We start from the raw sequence: 26718 nt of genomic DNA, 5'->3' as shown, positions 1-26718 counted from the left end.
ATATTTTTCTTTTCGAATAAGAGAAAGTTTGTTTCCGTAAAAGGTATCGACTTTCGTAATTTCTTCCTTAGAAGTAGCAGTACGAGCTGATTCCTTCTTCTTTTTCTTCATCTGCCTTCTCTCTCTCTCTCTCTCTCTCTCTCTCTCTCTCTCTCTCTCTCTCTCTCTCTCTCTCTCTCTCTCTCTCTCTTTCTAGTCTTTTCGAACAGAGAAATATTATTCCATTTTCTTCGTGCAGGTTGTAACCATCCACAGAGGGTCGTTCAAAGCCGTTGTTTCCTTCCATTTCTTCCGTTCCACCCCTTTTACTCTGCTACAACCTCCGCCGCCCATCCTCATTCCCTTTTCCTCCTCTTCCTTCTTTTCCTCCTTCTCCTCTTCGTCCTCGTCCTCTTCCTCTTCCTCTTCCTCTTCCTCTTCCTCTTCCTCTTTCTCCTTTTGCTTTATTTTCCGTGATTCTTCCTTCTCCTAGTCGTAACCGTGCGCGCATGTCCAGAAAAAAAAAAGCAGCAATGCGCGTGCACGCACACTCGAATTCTTAGCAACATACGCTTTTTATAGTCCTGTAGCTGCAGGGATTTATATATGAAAAAAAAAGAAAAGGAGAAAGGGAGTAAAAAGAGAGAAAAAACAAAAAAAAAAAAAGGAAAAAAAAATACGAGAGGAAACGAGTTGCGCATTGAGAAGAATAATTACGTACTTTCTAGTATAACAATCCTGGAAACATCCTTTTTTAATTGATTTCATGTTATATATTCTGATCCTTTTTATGTTTCGCATATATATATAGATATATACTTATTAACTTTTCTATTTCAAGTGACAGAATACTTACTCTGCAAGTACGTGGATATTTATATTCAAGTTTCGCAATTTAATACGTTCAAATTTATAACGATCAAATATAAAAAAAAGAAAAGGAAAAAAGAAAACAGAAAATAAAGAGATATAAAAAGATCGTCGAATATATAATATATGATTATTTTAGCTTTGGTTTACAGATAGCTTGAAATAACGAATTAGCTCGAAATTAAATTAAACATCGTGATCTATTTTCTTTATTTTTCTTTTTCTCTAATTCAATCAATTCTTATTATAAACGACAATATGACAAGTAGAATTGATAAATTTCTATAATTTCAATTTTCAACCATTTACCAGTTCGTAATTCATTTATGAGTTACGACCGTTTCGTAGAATCAATGTTAAGCCGGTAAAGATAGAAATGATAAATATCCACGTCAAATTCATTTTCTCGATGCTCGAAAGATTCTTATAATTAGATAGACAATCTGACGGTTCAAAATGAAGCCAATAATCTTCTTTATCCACAAAAGTTTTTAATCAGATATAATGAAAATTTCATTTTCATTCTCGGTAATCAATTATGTACTGAGACATTGGCGGATATATATATATATATATATATATATATATATATATATATACTTTTGACATTAACACTCTTTTTTCTAAAACTTTTCCATTTGCTTCTGTTTACAGTGCGAGAAGTTACGTTGTCCGAACTCAGGGACTCAATAGCGAGGTTACGAGACAGAGTAAAGCTAGTATGCAGAACGAGGGGATCGCCGCCCCCAAGAGTACACTGGCTCAAAGACGGCATACCACTACACCCAAGAAGAGGACTCAAAATCCAACACAAAAGGTAAGGATCATGGTATCATTTTCTTCGATCCAATATAGTCACCGCGAATTTGACCGTCGATAAAAGAAATAATTGATAATAATTAAAAGCTTGCGATAAATCTTCTTTTTTTCTTTTCTTTCTTTTTTTCTCTTTTTTTTTTTTTTTGTATTTCAATATCTATACCAGCTATTTCATATTTACGTAATAGTACTCGACGATAAATAAAACGATATCAACAACGTACGAGTTTTTCGAATTTACGATAAACCTCGTGTGTTTACGATCGTCCGATATCGCTTCATAAAGTTATACGTCGTTCGTTTTTAAAGATATAACACAAAAACGATGAAATATCGTTAGACTTTAGACTTTCGCATAAAAATGTATATTTATTTATCACCGGATATAGTCACGTTTGATTGCCGCATTGCATGTTACTTTAGACTACCATTCGTACAATATTTTTTAATACGTTAGCACGTTCAACGTCGATCTAACGATATCTCGACAAATTACGTTACATTTTTCTAATGAGACCACTGATTGATCCTTTACGATTGCATGCCACACGTCGAATGAATCGCTTCCAAATTGATCGAAAGTGTGAGGCCGGCAAGCCAAGCAAAAAAAAAAAAAAAAGAAAAAGAAAAAAACAAACACAAAAAAAGAAAAGTATATATTCTTGTCCAAAACATTGTTCCAATAGATTTCCATCTCTTATTAATTAATACTAATATATTAATTATATTATCACAGATAAAATACGGATAACATGTAAAATATATATTGTAGAGAAATTGTTATTTGTTTTTTATATAAAGAAATTATATAAATACTTACATTAAAAAGAAGAAAGAAACGAAGTTTAAAGCTCGTTCGTTAGATGTTGATCCCAAAGGATGTTCACTCTGTTAAGAGCTGTCTACGACTGACTCGCTGAACAAAACAAAGGGCATATAGACTACAGAGAGAAAAAGAATAATAGATACACGGAGTTATATATACATATGTGTGTGTATATGTGTGTATATCCCAACACGATGATCAAGGAGAAATTTGTTTAATGTAAATAGTTTTCAATAACGTCCTATACCTATTATCTTTCTCTCTCTTTCTCTCTCTCTCTCTTTCTCTCTCTCTCTCTCTCTCTCTCTCTCTCTTCTCTTCTCTTCTCTCTCTCTTCTCTTCTCTCTCTCTCTCTTCTTCTCTTTCTTCTCTTCGTACGTCCGTAATCAATCATAATTTTGGACAAAGTTCATTGGACAAAATTTTTCATCAATTATAATCAGCCAGTTAGTTGCATGGTCGTTCGCAATCCATCATATAACTTCAATTATAAGTATATCGTATAATAGGTACGCGTTGCGATTAAAAATTTTCTCTTCCCATGAGTCCTCTTCTGACCATGTTATCGCGTTAAGCGATTAGCGAAGGGGAAGTTTCTAATGGCTGATATACGCGCTTTGGACGACCGATCGTGAGCACGCGATAAATTTGCTTCTCGCTTTCTTCTCGACCCTTCACACCCTCTTCCTATCTTTCTATCCCACTCTCCGTCTCTCTCTCTCTTTCTTTCTTTCTCTCTCTCTCTCTCTCTCTCTCTCTCTCTCTCTCTCTCTCTCTCTCTCTCACTTACTCTTCGTCGTCGTCCTTTCTCTCGGTGGATCGCAGTGGTCACACTACCGATCCAACAGAAATTACTCTTCTCCCGGCTTAAGAATGATTTTTCTAACGCTCAGCTCTACGAGTTTAGTCTCGCATGAGCTCGCATAATTAATCATCCAGTATTAATCACGATCGTAATACGTTAGTTCCTGAGTTAAGTATTCGTATTATATCGTAGAAGCGAATTTATTTTCTTTTAAATAGAGACGAAACAACGGCTTCTACGAAAAGATATATACATATATATATATATATGTACGTGTATATATATATATTTATTATTTTTCCAACAAGTTAATTACGATTCTAGTCCCTTCTGAAAATGATATTATAAAGATTTTTTTTTTTACTCGTATAAACGATTGAGAAATATTTCATCGGATGAAAATATTTCTAAAATGATCGCTTGGTTATTACCTTTTGTCGTATATAGTCATTTTCGTCGTCGACATCGTCGTCGTCGTCGTCGTCGTCGTCGTCGTCGTGTCGCGTTCCACGTGTTCACAAAGATTTTATAAAGTATATCGATTTAATGGTATTTCACGGTCGAACGGCTCGTCCTCGTAGCCAACTTTTAATAGCATTTCCAAGAGATACTTATCGAACTCGCGAAAAGTTTCAACGGCTATAGAACGCTACGTGGAGACGTGGAAAAATGTGATGGCTTTCGGAATGTACGAGAATCCTTTTCTCCTTTCTCGTGATCCCACCAAAACCACATTTGGATTTATTTCCAAATGTTTAATGATAAAAAGAAAAAGAAAAAGAAAAAAGAAAAAAAAGAAAGAAAAAAGGAAAGAGAACAAAGAAAAAAGAACGAAGTATCGTACGTCCTCTTTCGAACGTTAATTCTAAAGGAATGACTCGTCGTTCTCTTTGATTTTTTTTTTCTTTTTTCTTTTTCCTTTTTTCTTTTTTCTTTTCTTTTTTCCCCTCCCCCCATTAGATAAAAACCACGACCATTCGAGAAAATTAACTTACGCGATGTTACTTAAACGTATACAATATATAAACATTTTTCTTTATCCCTTTACATTTATTAAATTTAAAGGATTATTTATTAAATTTATGAATTCAAAAAAAGTTATTAAATATATTAAATATAATTATTAAATCAAGAATAAAAGAAAAATCAAATAGCAAATGTTGTCGCATGTCAATTCATAGAATTTCAATGAAATCAAGATAAACGATACAACGTATTATTTGATAGATACTTCTACGAGACAAACAACCCTTTTGCTATCGACCTTACAAACGTCCCATAGTTATCATCTATCTCTCATCGAGGTATATCCGGTGTCGTAATTTCCAATTACCGTTTGCACCACGAAATGCTTGAAACTGTCGTGCATACCGGCAGCAACCTCATGCGGGATTGTAATCGTTATGGAATATAACCGAGTCGTAAAATCGTATGTGTCCGCTCCATCTGACGAGTTTCATACACTATCCTTGTTTTTCCCTTTCTCTCTGTCTCTCTCTCTCTCTCTCTCTCTCTCTCTCTCTCTCTCTTTCTCTCTCTCTCTCCCGTATTATTTCTGAATAATTGCTTTGGTGAGCCTATAATCGAAAATGTCCAAGTAAAAAGCTCGTTCAGCGATTTAATCGTGTCTAGACGAGGCAAATAAGAATCACGAAATGCAAAAATTCTTTTAGTCACGAAAACCACGTAATAGTGACTAATAAAACATAAAAGGTATAATCAATGAGATACATTCAATTGTTTCATATACATACATATACATAAATATATATGTATATATCTATGTATTTCCAAATGTTCTATCGAAAAGTGTCCATCATAACTATTATGAAAATCTCAAGTAGAATTGACATGTTTGACGTTTATAAAAATAAAAGAAAAAATAAAAAATTCACCGAACTCCATAGTAATCCTGATGGACATTTTTCGTTAGGACATTCTATATATACACACATATACCATATATATGATAAAGATTTGGGAGGTAGAAGTAACGAGTTTTTGAATGAGTCGTTAGAACGATTATTCAACGTTCGATTTTCATCAATACAAGTACGCTTGATCATAGTAGATAATATACGTAAACGAAGTTAAACTACGAATTTTACCGGGTAAAGCAAAGCCACTCGGAAACTCGACACAAAATGCCAATACTTTGTTAACAACAGGAAATTCCATCGCCCACATTCCGTCGAAACTTATTACTCGAATGGAGTGTCCGTGATAAGCGATATATCTGAACTTCGAAGGTATCGTCGTCGATTCGTATTGGCCAGAGAGGGAAAGTTCGAACATCACGAGTAGAGTGCTTTGATGTCGCCTGTAATGAAATTTTCGTTTAAAATCGTGGAAGAGGGAGTACGTATAACTAGAAATAAAACTTGGTGCCACGTTAAAGAGAAAACTAGAGAGATGGTGAAAAAGAGAGAAAAGGAAAGAGAGAGAGAGAGAGAGAGAGAGAGAGAGAGAGGGAGAGAAAGAGAGGAAAGCAAATAGATTTGGAAGAGCGTGCATTCGTGGAGAAGGAAAGAGGGTAAAAGCCTCGACGGAACTTTTGGCGTCTCTCTTTGAACACACAATCTGCAGTTTTTCTCACGACGCGAATCGTGCAATTAGTTTAAAAGCATTTCTCATCGGCGTGTAGATATCCTCGGAATAAGAAAAGAGAAGAAGAAGGAAAAAAAGGAAAAAAAAAGAAAAGAAAAGAAAAGAAAAAGAAAACGTTCGTATTAAGTAATATCCGAATTCCCTATTTGACCATTACAACGAAGAAAAAATGGAATGAATAGATAGGTAAAGAAAAGTGGAAGAAAGGAAGGAAGGAAGAAAAATAGATAAATAGATAGATAGATAGATAGATAGATAGATAGATAGAGAAAGGTAAAGAAAGAAAAAGAAGAAGGAGAAGAAGAAGTAAAATTTACCATAAACCTCTAAAATGCATTTTATCGTAACGAGGTAACACAAGTTTCAGAGTTGAACAAGATAAGAATCTTCTGATTATCTTGAAAACATCTTCCTTGACGAGATATCGTCGTGCACGACATCTTCATTGCCAAGCGTTTATTATCCGGGCAACGGCAGCTATCTCACTAATTTGTCATCCCTAAGTATCACCGATACAGTTTTAGCTCACCATAACAAAAGTACATCGTCGTCGCATAAGATAATGAGAGAGAAGATGAAAGGGAGTTAGATAGAGATAGAGAAAGACACAGAGAGAGAGAGAGAGAGAAAGAGAGAGAGAGAGAGAGGGAGAGGGAGAAAGAGAGAGAAAGACCTTATCAGTCTTTTCTCCTAACCATTATATCTATGTTATATACCTTATGGGTGAATTAACGAGAGAAAAAAAGCTTTAAGATAACGATACGACGAATAATTTAAACGCTTATCGTTGGAAAATACACGCTTGAAATAGTACCGTTATGATATTAACGTTGTCTCATTATTCTATGTAGAAAGACAGAAAATTTCAAAGCTCGTATTACGCAAGCAATCGTATGTTACGTGGCGTGATACTTAGTTGACGTGGTAGAAAAAAAAAGAAAGGAAAGAAAAAGAAAAGTGTCTTCGTCGAAAGTTCTTGAAAATAAGTGATACGAATGGAAACGATGCGTTGAGAGGAAGAAACCTTGCGACACCTTTTTTTTTCCTTTTTTTTTTCTTTTTTTTTTTTTTCTTTTTTTTTTCTTTTTTTTTTCTTTTTTTTTTTCTTTTTTTGTAATAATTTCAAAGCGAATTATAACGGCTGAAAGCTTCTTCGAGGAGATATCCTCGAACAGACGATTCGTTCGTTCATTCGTTCAGTTCGTCCGTTCGTTCATCTAGAATAAGGGTGTAAAAAGGGACGAAGTAGAAAGTTTCCGTTTGTTCGAGACTGACTCTCAGCAAAAACGAGGACTCGTTTCCATCGAAAGACTCTCGACTATCTTCATCAAGATCGCAAAGTACCATTTCAGTAATGGTGCAAACGGGAAAGAAATTTTCTTGCGACTGTTAGTTCAAATATTACTCGCTAATATAATGTTATATATATATATATATATATATATATATATATATATATATATATATATAGTTTCTCATCATCAGAATTTGCAAAAACAAATGCCTTTGTAAATCGTGCAGATTTAAAAAGATTCAAAAGATCTTAGATGGGTACCTATCTATGTATAAAAGAGAGAGAGTGAGAGAGAGAGAGAGAATCCAAAGGTAAATCATTCGTTCGTAGGTACGCCTCGTTAATCTTTTCGATCGTCGATAAAGTTCGTTCTTGCACGAAGCGAAACGCGTTTGCTTTTAAAGGAAGAATCGTTCGAAAGAGAAGTTATCGGTGGAAGTTTAAGAAAGTCAGAACTATAAGATCGTTAGATTTGTTTAATGAAACGGATGAAGTATTACGAATGAGCCACGATAAATCCAATTTAACCTATAATATATTACGTAAAACGAAAATAAATTTCAGTATTGTTCACTTGAGTGGATTACGTCGAGAGGAGCATAGCTATTTTTTTTAACATTCATTTTTAATAATAAATAAAATTCTCTCAGGGGAAAATAATGCTGCTAAAGATTTCGAAGGAAAACTCCAAGAGACAAAGAGGGAGAGGGAAAGAGGGAGAGAGAGAGAGAGAGAGAGAAGAGAGAGAGAAAGGAAAAAAATGAAAGAGACAAAAGGAAAAGAAAATTTTTGACTTTATGATGGCCGTCAAAGTCGATTTTTTAAACATCGACCTTTCGTTTCCTCGTTATCGACGAGTGTATTGCTATCGAATTTCCGTCAGGCACATAGATAGGAGGCAGTAATTCGCTGACGCGCACGCTAGAAAACCATTACGTGATTGCGAGAGCTTGCAAAATGTATTTGCTGCTTTTTTCCTCGGCCGTTGGCCTTCAGACGACCGTACTTTTGTGTGATAATACACGGTCTATCAAAATTTTATGGTAGAATCCTTTCACGGCACGCATCATTGTTTGAAATAGAATAAACGATTTCCTCTCTTATTTTAGACGTAAACTCGGAATAACTTATATTCATTTGAAGTAATTCAGGTGCGAGGAGTGAATGTCTTTTTTGTTTTTTTTTTTTTTATTCTTTTGTTTTCTTTTTTATTTTCTCCTTTTTATCGACGAATTCGCTACAAACTCTCTCTCTTTCTCTCTCTCTCTCTCTCTCTCTCTCTCTCTCTCTCTCTCTTCCTCTGTCTACAAATTCAAAAAGAGAATAGAGTAACACGAGACTGCGGAGTTTAATTCTTTCCTTGGTTTCCCTGTTAGTTACATCGAAAGCGTACGTACTTTCCGCCGTCCATTGCAAGCCATACTCATTGCACGAAAAGATTGGTAGTAATAAAATGTTAATAGGTTAACGAGCAGGAACCGAGCCCGTTGCTCCCAGACAATCAGGAAGCTGGGCACTTTACTGCTCTAAAATTTTCTTCGTGTCGAACGAAGCGAGCAAACTCTCTCCTCACTTCATCCCCCTTTCGTTTCGACGTACCGTTGATACTAATTGGAAAAACGCGATTTTTTTTTCCCTCACGAGGAAATTTTAATTATACTAGAAGCGATGGTGAATGACATCGAGAGGAAGAAAAACGGAGAAAGGAGAAAATAAAATGAAACAAAACGAAATGAAATAAAATAAAATAAAATAAAATAAAATAAAATAAAAGAAAATAAAATAAAAGAAAATAAAGTGAAATGAAATGAAATGAAATGAAATGAAATGAAATGAAAGGACGAGCGAGAGGAACACGGAACGGAAGCAAGCGATGTGCAACTGTATATTTGTGTATAAAATCACGTATTCAATTTATTCTCAATATATGTATCTTTTATATATTAATTACTTTATCTAAATATACATACATACATACATAAATACATACATACATATGCATATATGTATACATATATATATATATATATATATATATATATATATATATATAAAGGAAAAAAGAAAAAAAAAGAAATACAAAATGAAGTATTTGCCGTCATTTAAAAGATACGTTATTTAAATATATCCATTTTGATATTTATAAATATATTAATTTGATAAGGATGAAATATTTTTCAGGATTTTTTTTATTCGCCCATATGCACATAGATATTTTATAAGATAAAACATTGAACTATCATCCAACGATCGATATTATATGCATGTATGTATAAATATATGTATGTATATATATATATATATATATATATATATATATATACGTATGTATATATATATATATATATATATATATATATACACATTTCTTCTCTTCATTAAATATCTGCAAATTTGCGACAATAATAGTGTCAACGATTATCTGCTTGGTCGCAGGTGTACACACGTAATATCCATGATACGAGGGGAGAAAACAAAAGAATAATCGATGAGGGGAAAATTAATTAGCACTAGCCGGGTGAGGGACGAAGCGTCGATGGATATTGTTAATCGAAATGCAAATTGTATTGGCGTGCGCTGGGCCATAGAATAATCGTGGAAAAACATAATGGTTATTTTAAAAATCTTTCCTTACGTTTTTCTTAAATTCAAGAATCAAATGAAATATGTAAACCTTTCGACAAATTATTCGCATTATCTTCCTTTCCTTTTTTTATTTTTCTCTTTCTTCTTGTTTCTTTTTTTCTTTCTTTCTTTCTTCTTCCTATCTATTTTTCTTTTTCTTTTTTTTTTTTCTTTTTTTTTTTTTTTTTTTTTTTTTTTAATATATTATTAAAAGCGAATAAGCATAAAATGGGTATCGTATAGCGCATTCGTAAAATAAAATGCGGAACGATCCAATGTCGGTTAATTAATAGGTTTGTTAACGGCTGCTATTAATGCCACTGGAATTTGTACTCTACGTTGTTACAGCGTATATCGTATTACAATGCTTTCATGGAAGCTTCGCTCGTTTTGTGTGGTGAAAAGGAAAAAAAGGAAAAAAAGAACAAAAGAAAAAAAAAAAGGAAAAAAAAAAAAAGAAAAAAAGATAAAACAACCGAAGAAAGGAGAAAAAAAAATACGTCGGTTCTAATTACACGACATATCTAGAAATAGGGTCCCGTTATATTCAAAGTAAAATAACATTTTTACGCGTTGACATTTTTCAACGTATCAATGAGCATAAAGATAAAAGTAGCTTTCACGAATTGAGAAAAAAAAAGAAATCAAGAAAAAAAAAAAAAAACATTGTAATATTTTTCGATAAAATTGTAAACGAAAGAACGAACGAATCCTGTGTCAACGTGAGATATCAAAATCGAATCATATAAATTCCACTTTTAACGATCGATATCTGTACCTATAGTACCACGGAAAGAAAAAAAAAATTAATTAGCATTTGGTGCGGCGAAAATTGAATTTTTAATCCATTTCTTTTTTTAATCTACTCAACGGCACGAATGGTCAACGAAATTACGTGAAGAACGTTATCTTCAATGGGAAAAAGAAGAAAAGAAAAGAAAAGAAAAGAAAAAAAAAAGAAAAAAATGTAGAAGAAGAAGAAGAAGAAGAAACAAAGAAAAAAGAATTTAAATAATGTTTCAGCAAGCAAAATAGGATTCGATACATATCAATGTTACATCGAATTCGCGATACGAATAAACGATTCGCTTTCACTACACTTGGCCAGTCAAAGGCGCGTGCGGCCCCTCTACTCTTTCTCTCTCTCTCTCTCTCTCTTATATTCCAATCGCGTCTCCTCGACAGCTGTCGCTGCCAAAACAAATGCCCGTTGCTGTCTCACAGTGCTAAAGTTCCTGGCATCAATATTTGCGAACAAACACAGGGTATCGAAGCAAATCGGTCCAGGATCTATCGAAAAAGAAAATGGAAATGCTGACGAAAAGCGGAAGGAAGAAGGTTTAAGGTAGTGAGAGATGGTGAGATAAAGATAGAAGGGAGAAAGAGAAAGAGAGATAAATAAAAAAGCGTAAACTTGACCTTAAAGCGAAGGGTTGATTACCTTCGTCGACTCGTTTCACCCTTTTGCATTACGATTCATGAATCATTTGAAACATTCCCCTTTATATTTTACCTTATAAATCATCGAAACGTAAGAGAATAATGACGTTATTATCATATTATCGATAACATGAGAATTTAATTCAACGATAATCTTATAGAACGTATAAATATATTTGCAAATAAATTAATCTACTTCGTTATAATCTTGTAACATATACATATAAAAATTAGCTATACAGCTAATTCAATATATACATTCAATGTATATATATATACAGATTATAAATAATAAGTGTTTTTCTGGGATCATTAATTCTCGTACCTGTCGCTTATAATATTTTCCACAGGAATTGCTATAGCTTACGTACGTTTAAAATAACGTTAACGTCGTCGCAAGGAAACGACGAGAAATAGTGTAATAGTATTCGCGCGACTCGATTCGTTTATAGAAGCGTGCGAAGAAGTTTGAACGACGTGCTTCCAAAGATGAGAAAGAGAGAGAGAGAGAGAGAGAGAGAGAGAAAAGAGGAAGAAAAAATTCTTTAAATGACGGATAACGGATGACGTGACGTGCGGTTGGCGTAATGGTTCTCACGAAAAGCCTGAAAAATTCACGGCGAAATGCCCGAGGTGAGGTAGAGACTAGAGACGAGCCTTGGGCTGCAAGCTGAAACGATGCGAAAGAAGCTCTAATCTCTTGGGACTTCGATCTTTTCTTCCCCTTCTCTTCTCTTCTCTTCTCTCTCTTTCTCTCTCTCTCTCTCTCTCTCTCTCTCTCTCTCTCTGTCTTTCTCTATCCTACCTATACCCTCCCTCCTCATCTCTTTCTCACCTTGACGCAGAGTAAGACATATTGTTATCGGCACATCGGTAAACCTCACAGCGATGCCGTTGGGACAAGCAAAAAATGTCATCCCATAACTTCGGTCACGAACGTAATCTATTTTCACAACGATACATCGATTTAAGGTTGAAAACCATGCAACAAGTTATTATATATTGCATATATCGAGCCATCCTCTAGCGAGAGAAATTTTATCGTACGAAAGATTTTAATTGGTCCGGACGACCATCGATATATAGAATAGATTCTTCCTCGTTTATTATTAATCCTCGAACGAACAGAAAAAGGATTATACCAAACAAATAAAACATTCATAGAACGTCGACGCGAATTAAATGAGAAATTCTATGAATACAATGTTATATACATCTGTATGTACACTGTGTTGTAATGAAAATACGAATAGAACGAATTTCGGACAAGTGGGAAATCGTTTAAATGAATTTTCAAAATCATTCTTTTCCGACGATTGTCTATTAAATTCAACTCAATCGAATCTGTTATCCTATCTATCGTCTGGTCGTGAATTTTTTTTTCGTTCGATTATTTATATCGCGTATTCGTACGAAATATGGATAACCGATGAATCGATATCGAATCGAACGTTAATCGCGAACATCTCAACGATCATTCGTATAAATAAGAATTTCTTCTTATTCTTTTTTTTCTTTTCTTTTAATTTTTTTTTTTTTTTGTTTAGTTTTGTTTTAACGAAGTAAGAACAAAGAAAAGGGATCTTCGACGTGTGTTTTTATCTTTTCGAGGAAATGAAAAATAAAAGAACTAACACGCTTTTCCGCTTATATTTCCGCTCGAGCTTTGCTACGCGCTTGATCCTTTGGAAGCGTCATTTCCGGGTGGCTGTATGATCGTAAAGCTCGTACATACATACTCTAACTCCGCCATCTCTTCCCTCTTCCTCCGTCTCCAACAATTCCCTCCCTCTCTCTCTCTCTCTCTCTCTCTCTGTCTCTCTCTCTCTCTCTCAATGGCATAGAATAGCTTCGGGCAACTTTACGCGAGGCACAAGCGGGATTTTCCTCTACGCACTGCGGATACTCGGAGCTTCGCGAATCGCCGGTAATAAAAGGAATAGAGAAAACGTTGAGATTTGCATATACCTTCAGTATCTACTATCTCTGATATTTATTTCACAATGAACGTATTTTCTCATATTTTGATACGGTAGGTACGAAAACAAAATAAAAAAAAAAAAAAAGAAAAATAAAATAAAAGAAAAAGGGAAAAAATCGATTTTTCCAGGAACCAATGTTTTACGAGAATATCAACAGCACGATCAACGACAAATACTTTACTTATATGTTTCTAAACCGATCAATGATAAAAGAATTTCTTAATTTTTCAATAAAAAAGACATCGATTAAAAATAAAAATCGACAATTCGTATTCATTTCAATTATTAAATATTAATATTTAACTATGATAAATATTATCGTAGTTATCTAATCTTTAATCCTTTCGATTGATTCTCAGGCAGCCAATCTTTGAAATCTACTTTTCCAACCGTGTCAGGATCGTTCCAGTGTATTCACCTGTGATGAGATACATATCTATATGCTAGACGATTTCCATGTGCCCCGGGTCATCGCGCCATTCCAAACGGTACCGCCATTACCTAGAAGCATATAATTTCATTCCGGTTTCACCATCGATTATATTACGAATTTTCAATGCCATCGCAATTGAAAATCCGTGACAGAACGACCAAGATACGTATCCGAATAGACGGATATCGTCGGGTTATAAAGTTCGCCACGAAATTATAGAGGACCAATATTCTATTTCTCTGAAATTTTCAACCGAAAAAGGAATAGGTCGTTAACCTATTATCGGAATAAGCAAAAAATAACCGACAACAAATAGAGTGTATTTTTGTCGAGGATACGTCGGCCGTTCGGTGCCAGAATGCCGTAGGGAAAATGGAAAAACAAATCGAATGGAAAAATATGTATATATCTATATCTATATCTATATTTATATATATTTATATATATATATATATATATATATATATACACACACACATATATATATATATACATATAGACGTATAAGAACATACGTACGTGTACAATAGTCTATATAATATTCGAGTATATATTTCCGCGATTTCACGTGGTAAATGCGAATAGATGAACGAAAAAGAGAAACAGAAAAAAAATGGAATAAAAAGAAAGAAAAAAAGGTAAAAAGAAAACATACTCTCCCAGCCTCAATATAAACGACGAATTTCGATTCTACGTGTGGAAGCGTTCGCTATATCGATTATTTAGTTAGAGGGATGAGTGAGGATTGGAGTGGGTGGTTGGGGGAGGGGGTGGGAGGGGGGTATAAAAAGAAGGCGCAAATTTTTCGAATAGGACGTCATAAAATTATTTCCCGACGTTTATCGAGGGATCGAATTTTATCGGCTACGTTGTAATATTCGACGAGAGACATGCATTTGCTTCTACGTATTAATTTCATCAAAGCCATTGTAATTATGGGAAATGCGTTCAACGGTGTATACCGATATAGAAAATGTCCCGCAAATTCCTATGGTTGATACGCATTACGTATCGCGGTTCGGTCGATGATATTATCCGTAATTAATATGCGATAATTAATAGTTTTCGATAAGATAAATGATCCCCATTTTCGACTTTGATCATTAAACGGAAAACATTGTCTTCGAGTTAATTAGTTCGAAAGAAAAAATTCAAAGCAAACTAATCGATTTTCCAATAATTTCGTTACCAATTTAGTTATCCCCTTACTCTCATATAAGTAGAGATAGAGAGAGAGATAGATAAATAGATAGATATAAAGAGAGAGAGAGAGAGAGAGAGAGAGAGAGAGAGAGAGAGAGAAAGAGAGAGAGAAAGAGAGAGAGAGAGAATGTGTGTCTTTAACAAAAGTAATTTAGATAGACCTCTCATAGAATTAGGGTGACCCTTAAGAAGAGGAAGAAAATAAGAAGGAAAGAAATAAGGAAAGAAAAAGGAAGTAGAAATAAAAAAGGTAACACACAGGCTGGTTCGTGGTGGACCGAGAAAGAAATAGATAAAAAAAAAAGGGGGAGAGAATAAAAGAAAGGAATATCGCATTCAGTGGGTTGGATAAACCAAGGGTGTGGGAATGATAGTTGAGAAAAAGGGAAGAAAAAGAAGAAAAATAAAAAAGGAAAAAGAGGGGAATTAACGATTAAGCGTTGGACGTGGTACGCGAAGTAAGAACGGTGCTGGTAGTTTTTGGATAACAGTTGCTACTGCGATGGAGAGGTGGGAAGAGGGTGGTAGCTTCCGCTCGTTGCCGGTTGCTCGTGTATTGGAAGCTGGCCAAACGCGATTAAGTCGATGTTCTCTCTCTCTCTTCCTCTCTCTTTCTCTATCTCTCTTTCTCTCTCTCTCTCTCTCTCTCTCTCTCTCTCTCTCTCTCTCTCTCTCTCTTTCTGCTTTCCACGGAAAGAAAGGAAGTGAAGGCAGAGTTCTGCCGCAGGGGTCTGCCGCAGCTGATACCTGAGAGACGTGCAAGGTGTTCCTCGAGAGTTACTACGATCCTCAGCGAGCCTTCTGCTACTCAGACAACGTCCTCCTACGATCGTAACGCGCCTTGGAAGTTATCCAACCAGGGCCGGCATATCGGAGAGTTTATCCTCCGGGCGGAGCTCCTTCGCGCGGAAAACGAGGCTGGACTGTACGAATACGAACCAACTCGAGAATTCGAACGTATGAGAACGACAGAGATAGAGAGAGAGAGTGTGTGTGTGTGTGTGTGTGTGTGTGAGAGGGAGAGAAAGGGGGAGAAGGAAAGATAGATATATAGAGAGATGAGAGAGGAAATCAAGTGGCAATTTTCCACGCTAGAGATCGCGAACCCGGTCGACTACTACTGCGGTAAGCCGACGTGGCTGTCGGACAGAAATAAAATATTTATGGGAAAAAAAACAAAAAAAACAAAAAAAAAAAAAAGGAAAAAAGGAGAAGAAATGTGAAACCACTGGTTCGTTCCACCACCTAATCTTTTCTTTTTTCTTTTTTTTTCTTCTTTTTTTTTTTCTTTTTTTTTTTTTTACGTCAACGACGTCGAGATCTCACGCGAATGAGAGAGAGACAGAGAGAGAGAGAGAGAGAGAGAGAAAGAGAGAAAGAGATACTCTTCATCTTTACAGACATCTGGAAATTTTTAATTCTTCTTATCTCGTCTTTTTCATTTATTTATTTATTTATTTTGTTTTTTTGGTAAAGATAATGTATAGATTTTTGTAATACTTATTTTCTTAACCATTCAAAATGTACGAAACATTACCAAATAGGATAGATATGTACGTGATATGTACGAATACGTTCATGATACGTTTCGCAAATATGAATTTCACATTTCCAACATCACGCGTCATGCGTCATGCACTAGATGTGCGTTCGCGGTATTCTCGTAGAGAATACCAACCAAATGAAACTATTTTAAACGACTTTATCTCGAGTATCACTCAATTTCATCTACCATACCTATATACGTCGTCGTGCCTCGATCAAAATGCGATGTTCTCTCGATAAACGAGTTATCGCGTTACTCTCAATATTTCATTTTCTCCCCGGACTGATTGACATTTTGCCAAGAAAATTTTTGCAAGGTCGCAAGAGACGTTAGATTTTTTACATTGGCTAGAAAAAGATCGTCCGTAGGTGACGACCTATTGGAACAAAAGTCTCGACTGGAAAGTCCAAAGGGGTATATCCCTTTGCGGTCCGGATGAAAAAAGAAAAGAGGAAGCGAAGGAAGAATAAAAGGGGATGGTGATGGTGGTGGTGGTGGTGGTGGAAGTGGTGGAATAAGAATCCAGTACAGTTCTTAGCAAGGATGAAGTACCACGTCGGTGAAGTCCTCTGGAGAGCTTTCAAGTACTCGCTTGCGACTCTCCAACTCGTCGGAGCTTGCCTCGGCATCGAGCTGCTTCCAAGAGGGTGGTATGCCACGATCTTTCTGAAAATCTTAGTTCGTGCCGTGTATGTATATATACATAGGTATACATACAGACAAATATATATATATATATATATAAAGAGAGGGAGAGTGTGTATGTGTATGTATAGATACATACAGACAAATACATAGAAGTTAGACCCCGATTCGTCAAGAACCAAGAACACCGTCTTGCTCCTCTTTGCAACTGTCCACCTATGCACTCCACCCCTCTCATCTTTCTCTCTTTTCTACTTTCACCCCTGCTATTCCCCTTCGCTCCTCGACCGCTTTTTTGCCCACCGAAGATCCACTTTGGCCGGCACTTTCGCTTACTCGTCCACTCCCACTCCTATCTAACGAAAAAGACGCCGAGCCAAGTACTTTCTTGACGACTTCCCAGAGAGAATTTCAGCCTCGCCTGGAAGTTATTCTTTCTTTCTTTCTTTCTTTATTTCTTACTTCCTTCCTTCCTCCCTTCCATCCTTTCTTCCTTTTTTCTTTCTTTCTTTATTTCTTTCTTTCTTTCTTTCTTTCTTTTTTACTTTGATCATCGAGAGCATCGTCCATCGAAGTTAACCAAACCTTCGACCTCGACAATATTCTCTTCCTTTCTATCTACCTACCTAGCGCTATATCACATTGACTCTGAGAAACTGTAATGGCTCTTAACTATTTCAATCGAGGAAATTTCGAAACTTTGCTAACCTACGAAATCGATGGTATTCGCCGTTGAATTTCCTTTGGAAACAATCGTTCGTTGTTTCAATAATGCCTACCTTTGACATCTCTTACGTCCTTTGAATATACATAACATTTCGATCTCAAGGATACCTTTGATCTGTATAAATACATTCAAGTTGATGAAATTTTCGAGAATTTCCTCTGTTCTTCGTCAAAATGACTTCGTCATCTTCATCGTCGTCCTCGTCATCCTCGTCGTTGTAGTCGTCGTCGTCCTCGTCCTCGTCATCGTTGTCGTCATCGTCGTCGTAGTCGTCGTCGTCTTTGTTGTTTCGTGGAATTAATACTCGAACGGTCATGGTGTATTTCCGGATGATCGGTTAGATAGAGAGGAGAGTACTTTTTCAAACGGACGGATTTAAATCTAAGCCATGTCTTGGCAAGCACGACGAATTAGAAGGGAAAAGAGAGAGAGAGAGAGAGAAATAAAAATGTCTTCAAACTCTTCTCGAAGATTAGTCGGTTTGTTTTCGTGTCTATTTCACTCTTACAAACTTTGTTCGTACGCCTCTTCTCTTTTTCCTCTCCCTCTCTCTCTCTCTCTCTCTCTCTCTCTATTCGTATCTCTATCTCTCTTACTTTCGTACTCGTTCCTCCTATCGCATGCGTATGCGAAGAAACGTGAGTCATCGTCGAGAGAAGAAGAAGAAGAAGAAGAAGAAGAAGAAGACGAAGACGAAGAAGACGAAGAAGAGATGGTGGACCTTGTCGCGAATCTAAATAAATACGAGCCTGCTGCTCGCTCACGACGACGAAGACGAAGACGAAAATGAAGACGAAGATGAGAACGAAGACGAAGATGAAGACGAAGAAGTAGAATACGAAAACGATCCGAAGTAAGAGAGGAAAGAGAAGTGAGCAAGGGTGCGCCAAGCTTACGAGACATCGCTTAGAAATGCGTGAGTAAGAACCTTACGCTGTGGTAAATTTATATCACGCTCTTTGCCGTGCCTCCTGTTAGAAATTCGAACTTTCCCTTCTTCGTACTTCGATAAACATTCACGAGGCAACACGAAAATCAATAGGAATGATTAAATACACTCTTGTCTCTTAAAGTAATCAAAAAAAAAAAAAAAAAAAAAAAAAAAAAACGAAAAAGAAAGAAAGAAAAAAACAGAAAAGGGAAGGAGAAAAACGAAAGGTCCGATTACGCAAAAAAAAAGGAAAACTATGGTTCTATCGTTCTATCTATACTATCGGTGTTTAGTTACTTATTTTTTTTTTCTTTTTTTTTTTTTTTTTTTTTTTTATATGTATAACAACTTTAACAAATGTATTCCTGTGTAAACCACGAAATGTTGCAATATCCATTTATTTATTTATTTATTTATTTATTTATTCATTGAGACCGATGAAAAAGAAAAAAAAAGAAACGACGCGAAGCCCTTATCCAAATAGGAAAAATATCTATTTTTTCATTTTTCCATGTCCGTCCTTTCGATCGCCATACATTGTGATCAATATGTATAAACATACGCGATTAATGATTACGTCGTCGAAAGCGCATTTTCGCGATGGAATTTCAATTATTCGTCTAAATGAGAGAATTGGAATTATTGAAAAAAAAGGTAAATTCATTTTATAATTGATTTAAACGAGTATAATTGCTCTATACTAACTCTCCTTTGCTGCTTTTATGTGGAATCTGATAAAAAAAAAAAAAAAAAAAAGAAAAAAAAAGAAGAAAAAAAGAAGAAAAAGAAAAGAAAAAAAAAACGAGAAACAAAAAGAAAAAAAAAATTCTTAATTGTATATATGTATATAAATGAGAACGATAACGTAGACTCTGTACAAACTCTGTACCCGTTTGTCCCAAAAGCATGTGGAATTAAAGCAATTTAATTAATCCTTAAACGTATTCGATGCTCGTTAAATAAACGATTTTTTTTTTCTTTTTTTTTTAGAATAACGAAACTAAATAGAGAAAGCTCGCGCACCGTGAAATTGTATCGATGTATGTACGTATGTATGTATGTATATATGTATTTCCATTACCTTTGATCTTTGTTAAACGAATTGAATGTATCGCACGATTGTTATTTTTTCAAAGCAATATAAGTATTATTCGCAAGGACTTAATACATTGTAAAACTATAATTAAAAATATTCAATTACGTGTGTTATACTGCTTTCTATTATTTCTATCCTCTATTAAGAAGAAGATCGATATTTGATTGAAATGTATCAAACAATATCACTTTTCGAACTAATTATATATAACAAGAACGTGAAAGTCATTATGTTAATTAATATAATATAATGTATATATGTATTATAGACAATATTCTTAGTACGATTAATTAACGATTAATTAAGAGCAACATCGAATCGTACTTTCCAGATATTTTCTAACGTGTACGGAATATTATTGAAAAATAAATAGAAAAGAAATAAATTCAAAAATAATGCGTTTATAATGCGTTAAGAATCAGGCATTATTTCATGTGTTATTTCGGCAATAACGTGGCAGACGGTTAATGGATGTTCAAGCGCCTTTCTAGTCAGAGGAAGTAGGTAACGTTCGCGCTATGGTTCCGGCGAATGTTGAAACCTTTGGTTGGAAATAGAGGGGTTGGATCTACAAGGACGTGGTTAGAGAAGCCACATAGATTGATGCCTTTGTACTCCATGGATTAATAATTAATTATAGCTGGTAAGCTAACCAAGCCTAATTAGGGAAAGTACACGAAGGCAAGATATAAGCGAACTATGCTTTTATGCCCTATGTTCCCTAGGATCTATATCGTTGTCATTGTCATGGCCCGGGGGCGGAAGATGACAGCGGGGAGGAGGAAGGGAAGAAGAAGGGAGTCAAAGGAGGAGGAGGAAGAGGAGAAGGAGAAATGCTGCAATTATATAGATGCCATCCATAACTTGTGTAAATGCCATCATGAAACGTTGAAGTAATATTGATAATCTGTCGAACGAGATGGCAACTATCGAAAACGAAACTATCCTGACGCTTTGACATACTACCTACCGAAGTTTATTTCCGTCCCGTAAGTTAAAGACTAGATGGAAATGGTATTTCCTCTTAAGTGGAAGTGTCCTTTAATGCCAACGTTACTTTCCCCTTCCTCGTTTCCTTATCCAACGGATAAACGGATATCTCTTTTGACGTTATATGTATAGTATGAAAGTACTGGATAAAAAATAAATGAGAGAATAAAGATACGATTCTATGTAGGGAAAATGATTAACCTGATTTTATTACAAACTCGATATCGTTTCGAATAGAATTTCGAAAAGATATTCGAATTCGTAATATCTTCCTCTTTCTTTTTTCAAATTGGCCGAACGAGGCTTAAGCTCCGTTATAACACGATAAAAAAAGATTACTAGGCATGAGATCCAGAAGTGGCTTGAGATGACGTTCTCTCTCTCTCTCTCTCTCTCTCTCTCTCTCTCTCTCTCTCTTTTAAGATTTCCAAGTCCGGAAAAGAAATGACTACGACGTAGTAAAGACGACGATTGCAATGGCACGTCCGAAAAAAGTCAAACCACGAAAGTAAATGTAAAGGAGAAGAGAATGAAAAAGAGAAGAGGAAAAAGAAAGGGGAGAAGGGGTGAAAAAGGGAAAGCGGAATGGGTGAGAAAGGCCGATCGTTTTCGGTAAAATAAATAAAGCTCTGTTACCGCCGTTGTTGCAGTTTTCACCGGCTTTGCCTTTTATTACTTTCTCCCTTTGATACTTCGTGCTCGCGTTTAACGATCAACGTGCCTTTGCCCGGTTTTTTTTTCTCTCTTTTCTCCATCCTTTTTTCTTTCCCCCTTACCCCCTCTCCTTCTTCTTCCTTTTCTTCTCCTCTTCCTTTTTCTTTCCTTCTCTCTTTATCTTTACGTTTTTTTTCTTTTCTTTTCTTTTCTTTTCTTTTCTTTTCTTTTCTTTTCTTTTCTTCCTTTAGTTTTCGTTTCTCTCGTACTTTTTCTCGCGACAATCAATGAGACGAATGAAAATCGTAGAAAAATATTATTACAATAAGGAAGATTGTATGGATAAAAAACGATCGATAAGAATGACAAAGAAAAGAGAATGTTATCTCGATTCAATTCCTTTTCCCGCTAAAGAATAAGATAAAGATTATGTTCGAATCGTAGAAATACAAACGGAGATGAAATAGTTATGTAAATCTATGAAATCGCGTCATTCGGCATTACACGTAAACGTACGAAATGGAAAAGTAAGAGAAAGAGAGAAAGGGAGAGAGAGAGAGAGAGAGAGAGAGAGAGAGAGAGAGAGAGAGAGAGAGAGAGAGAAAAGGGAAAAACAGACAGAAAAAGAGAAAGAGGAAGGAAGAAAGATTAAGAGAGAGAAAGAGAAGAAATAGAGAGAAAGAGAGAGAAAAAGAGAGAGAGAGAGAGAGAGAGAGAGAGAGAGTGTGTGCACGTGCATGTACGTGCGTATGAGTCAAAACGTAAATTCTCTAAGGACGTTTTATTGTTTCTCCTTTTCTTCCACGCTTTCCTTGGATCTCCTCTTCGTGTCTCACCCCTCTCTTACGCCTTTCCCTGGCTTTGAATGACGGTAGACGCGCCATTGATGGGTCACAGTATTTATAACCCGGTGAGCATGCGAGAGGGAACCAACGGGAAAGCTTTTGACTACCTGCGCTTGCAACAGAGCTCCTATCGTCGAGGCCGTATTATTTTAGAAGTTCTCTCACCCTTTATAGCTCGCCTCGGCGAACAGAGAATCGCCCTTTAAGGCGAGTGGCAACTGGGAAAAGCGGCGTCATAAATCAAAGGTCTTTTCCCTGAAGCATGCGCCCTTATGAGAGAAGCTCGAAAGAGAGAAAGAAAGATAGAATGAAAGAAAACAAGAAATAAAAAGAGAGAGAGAGAGAGAGAGAGAAAGAAAGGGAAAAGGAAACCACGATGACGAGAGCTCTAATATCTCCTTCGAAATTTTCGAATCCTTCTCAAAGACTAATTCCAAAGTAATCCGATTTTCCTTTTACCTTGGAGAAATTACAAGTTGTTAGTATAACACTCTTTGTAAAATAACTTTTCGAGAAACATCAGAGGCGTAACGAGAAGAAATTAATGAACGTTTTACGTAAAAACGAAAAAAAAAAGAAAAAAAGAGAAAGGAAAGAGAGAAAAAAAAAGAGAGAAAAGAAAGAAAGGAAAAAAATAAAAACAAACAAGCAAACAAACAAACAAAGAAACAAGCGAAAAACAAGCTAAAGCTAAAGTACGAAATGAAAGAGAACATATTTTCTTTTTTTTTTATAACGCGTATCGTTCAATTCGGTAGAATCAGATTAGTCTAGACTTTATACGTGTATTACGAAACATATATATATATATATATATATATATATATATTTATTTATTTATTTATATACGTACTGTATACGAAGGTGTTCCCAGTAGGCGCTTATCAAAATGTTTTATCGCTTCTTGCAAAGTAGAAGACGAAGTTATGAGAAAAGTGAGACAGAGAGAGAGAGAGAGAGAAAGTGAAGAAGATATGCGGAGAATGAAGTTATATATAAATATATATATATATATGTATATATATATATATTTGTATATATAAGTCGCTTCGTTCCGTTGAGAGTATAGCACGCGCGATGTCTCGATGGAGCGGAGATTCGTAGGAAAATCCGCGCGGCTTAACGAGAAGCCACGACGGAAGTTGAGATCCCTCGGGCTTGAATCCTAAACCATTCCTCAGGAACATTTCTCGTGTATACGCGTCGAGTCTGTTTTCCCTTCATCTACGATGCGTCTCCACGTCTATCGGCTTAATCCAGCGTGTTAGTCCACGAGTCGCGTCAAAATTTGAACCGTCCGACATATTTCCCGCTTGTATCACTCGTTTTTGTTACGATTAGTCGTGTTCCTTTCGACTAACATAACATAACGTTTGCAAATCATTAAGCATGGAACGAAATTTCGTTCGCTTAATCATTAAATTTTCAATCCTATTTGTCTTTCGAAGTTCTATCAACGTGAGTTACGATAATTTAAACGAACGATAGACTTATCTTTCCTCTTTTTACATTTAATATTATATGCATATATATATATATATATATATATATATATAAATAAATGTAAACAAAATATTATATATATATATAAAGAAATAATAAGATACGATAAAATGTAACAGTATCTCGATAGTAAGTTATACGCGAATTTCTCATTTACTTTTGTACGGCGATCGAAAGAGGGAAAGAATTGGACCGAACAAAAATATCGCGTCGAAGTGGAAAGAGAGAAGGTGAGCGGCAAGTGAGCTGTCGCGACTAAAATTAGTCGCTTCGCTCGTTCGAGAGAGTCTCTTCGTCTCTTCGGCTACTGAGAAAGCAAGCGTCGCCTTGTCTAGCCCCTAAGTCGTGATGGTGTCGTGCCAACGTAACAAATTTTCCATTCGAATTGCGCCTACAGAGCGCATTTCTTCTTCTCTAAAAAAAGCACGTCGGCCATTCTTATACCATACAAAAGGTGACTGTTATGTTGCTCGATACGATCCTTCTTTTTTTTTCCTTTTCTTTTTTCTTTTTTCTTTTTTTTTTGTTCTTTTTATTGGGGACATATTCCAGAAATGGATGGAAAAATATCTACACGAAGGTCCAAGAGTCGTTGAAAGAAAGAAAAAGGGGAAAGGACAAGGCGAGGGAGAACGAAAGGACAACGTGGACCTAAAGAAAGAGATGGAAGGAATAGAATGAAGAGAAAGAAAGAGAGAGAGAGAGAAAGAGAGAAAGTGGAAACGAGAGAAGGAGACTCCATTCAGGCAGCAGAAGCATTAACTCGGCAAGGCAGCCACCCAAAAGAAGACCATTAACTACATCTACTGGATGGAAGAAAAACAGAAGGGCGCCTCTTACTGTCTCGCCCTTTCTTTCTCTCTCTCTCTCTCTTTCTCTTTCTCTCTCTCTCTCTCTCTCTCTCTCTCTCTCTCTCTATCTATCTATTTCTATCTCTTGCTTTCTCGTGTATGTAACTCTCTTGCTCCCTTTGTCCACTACATGCTGTTTCCATTACAAGACTAATAGTTCTTCTCGACATTCGTAAAGGTATGTCCATCGTTTAGACTGGTATTATCTACTTACCAAGACGATCCTCCATCGATGCATTCTACCAAAGCACAAATTTGGCATCGCATTGTGAAAGACCTACTAATCTTCCGCACCCTTTCCATCTCTCTCTCTCTCTCTCTCTCTCTCTCTCTCTCTCTCTCTCTCTTTCTCTCTCTCTCTCTCTTATACACACACATATATACACACACTTTATTTCTCCCATAGACATTTTATTTCTCTCACTCTTTCTCTTTGTCCGAATTACTACGAAGGAATATCGTATATCGCTCGTAATCACCACGTTGATTTATGACGGTGAACGTCGTTCTTTTCTCCTCGCGATAGCTACTTGCCACCTTTGAAACGATCTCTCTTTTATGGAAGCTATTCCACGTAGCTTTCCCTACTTCTCGAGAGGTGGGAGAAAATTTTCGCGTGGAAAAAGTTTCCACGAAAAATAAAAATAAAAGGAAAGGGCTCAAAAAGGAAGGAAAAGAAGAAGAAGAAGAAGAAGAAGAAGAAGAAAAAAAAAGAAAAAAAAGAAAAAAAGAACAAAGATACGATACCTGCACGCGCGATACGATAAGTTTTTTCTCTGTGTCATTTTATCTTTCTTCTTCATGAGAATAAAGAATAACAAAAAGAAAAAAAGAAAAAAAAAAAAAAGAAAAAAGAAAGAAAAAAGGAAAAAGGAAAAAAAAAGAAAATAAAAAGGACGACGAGGCGTCGAATGATAAAACAAAAAAAAAATCGGTATAAAACTCATTTTGCAAAAAAAAAAAAACAAAAAAAAAACAAAAAAAAAGAAAAGGATAAAGAAAAAGGGAAAAGACGGAAGGGAAGAGGGAAAGAGAGAGAAAATAAAAGATAAAAAGAAGAAGAAAAATTCTTGCTAAAGCAACGTTCCGTAACGGGATCGAGTCTCTTCATCTCTTTCGAGTTCTCGTTCTGTCGTTTCATCGCGACTTCATTTAAAGCCCGGCCAGGAGGCGAAAAAAAGAGAAACAGAAAGAGAGAGAGAGAGAGAGAGAGAAGCAAAGAGTGCCTGCCGGGAGAACCGAGAAAGCAAATTAAGCGTAATGCCCGGGCAGAGGCGCCAGCGTCGGGACGCCTTTCTAACGGTCGGCAGCCGCATTTTGCGCGTGGGACCGAAATGTCCGCTTGGAGTAAGAGAGATAACGAATGCTGGAAAGAGGGAAAGAGAAAGAGGCGGAATTGAGGAGGATGGGTGGTGAGGAGGCGGGGATGGGATGGGGGATGCCGGGGAAACGAGAAAAGAGAAGAAAAAGAATGAAACAGAGATAGAGATAGACGCACGGAGAGTAGCAGCACGAAAGAAAGAAAAATTCTATGAAAAGGGAAGGGGCAACGTAACAAGAAATATAATAAACGTTAATATTCGCTTATTCTTTCCCGCTTTTCCACTCATCGTACCAGTGCAAAACTCACAAACAAGTCACAAGTCGTGCACGCGCGGTCTGTCCCGTAACAGTACCTACTTACGAATACGCTTTTCAACGCTAGCTTCAATTTTGTTAAGTGGATGCGATTATGAAATAGAAAAAGGAAAAGGAATGGAGAGAAGGTAAAAAAGAAAAAAGGAAAAAGAGAAAGGTAAAAAGGAGCAATGAAAATAATGACGCTAAAACGAGATTAGTTTCATTTCAGAACATATAAACCATCCTAAGATCATTTCTTCTTTTTATTTCTCAGATGTATTCTGTAATAACAATAATAATAATTTTGTAATAAAAAACAAAAAACAAAAAAAAAAAAGCGAAAAGAAATAATAATAATAATTATTATTATTGTTATTATTACGGTATATTTGTTTTTGCATTTGTTTTTCTTATCTCTTTTCGTTCT

At 35.8% G+C, this 26718-nt stretch overlaps 1 protein-coding gene across 2 annotated transcripts in view; it reads left to right on the top strand.

Moving 5' to 3' along the window:
* Positions 1 to 26718, top strand: part of LOC118446102 (protein vein-like) — a 238565-nt gene that overhangs the window by 137826 nt on the left and 74021 nt on the right. For both annotated transcript variants that reach the window (XR_014982663.1, XM_035876376.2), the window contains exon 2: positions 1504 to 1666. Coding sequence is in view for 1 of the 2 variants with exons in the window: in XM_035876376.2 (XP_035732269.2) it covers positions 1504 to 1666 (163 nt within the window). In the remaining variant the exon portion in view is untranslated. The remainder of the gene's footprint in view (positions 1 to 1503; positions 1667 to 26718) is intronic.

The sequence above is a fragment of the Vespa mandarinia genome, chromosome 1 (assembly GCF_050613455.1).
Source record: "Vespa mandarinia isolate Hongniang chromosome 1, ASM5061345v1, whole genome shotgun sequence".
NCBI lineage: Eukaryota > Metazoa > Arthropoda > Insecta > Hymenoptera > Vespidae > Vespa > Vespa mandarinia.
The sequence above is the reverse complement of the archived record's forward strand: the minus strand, read 5'-3'. Positions and strand labels throughout refer to the sequence as shown.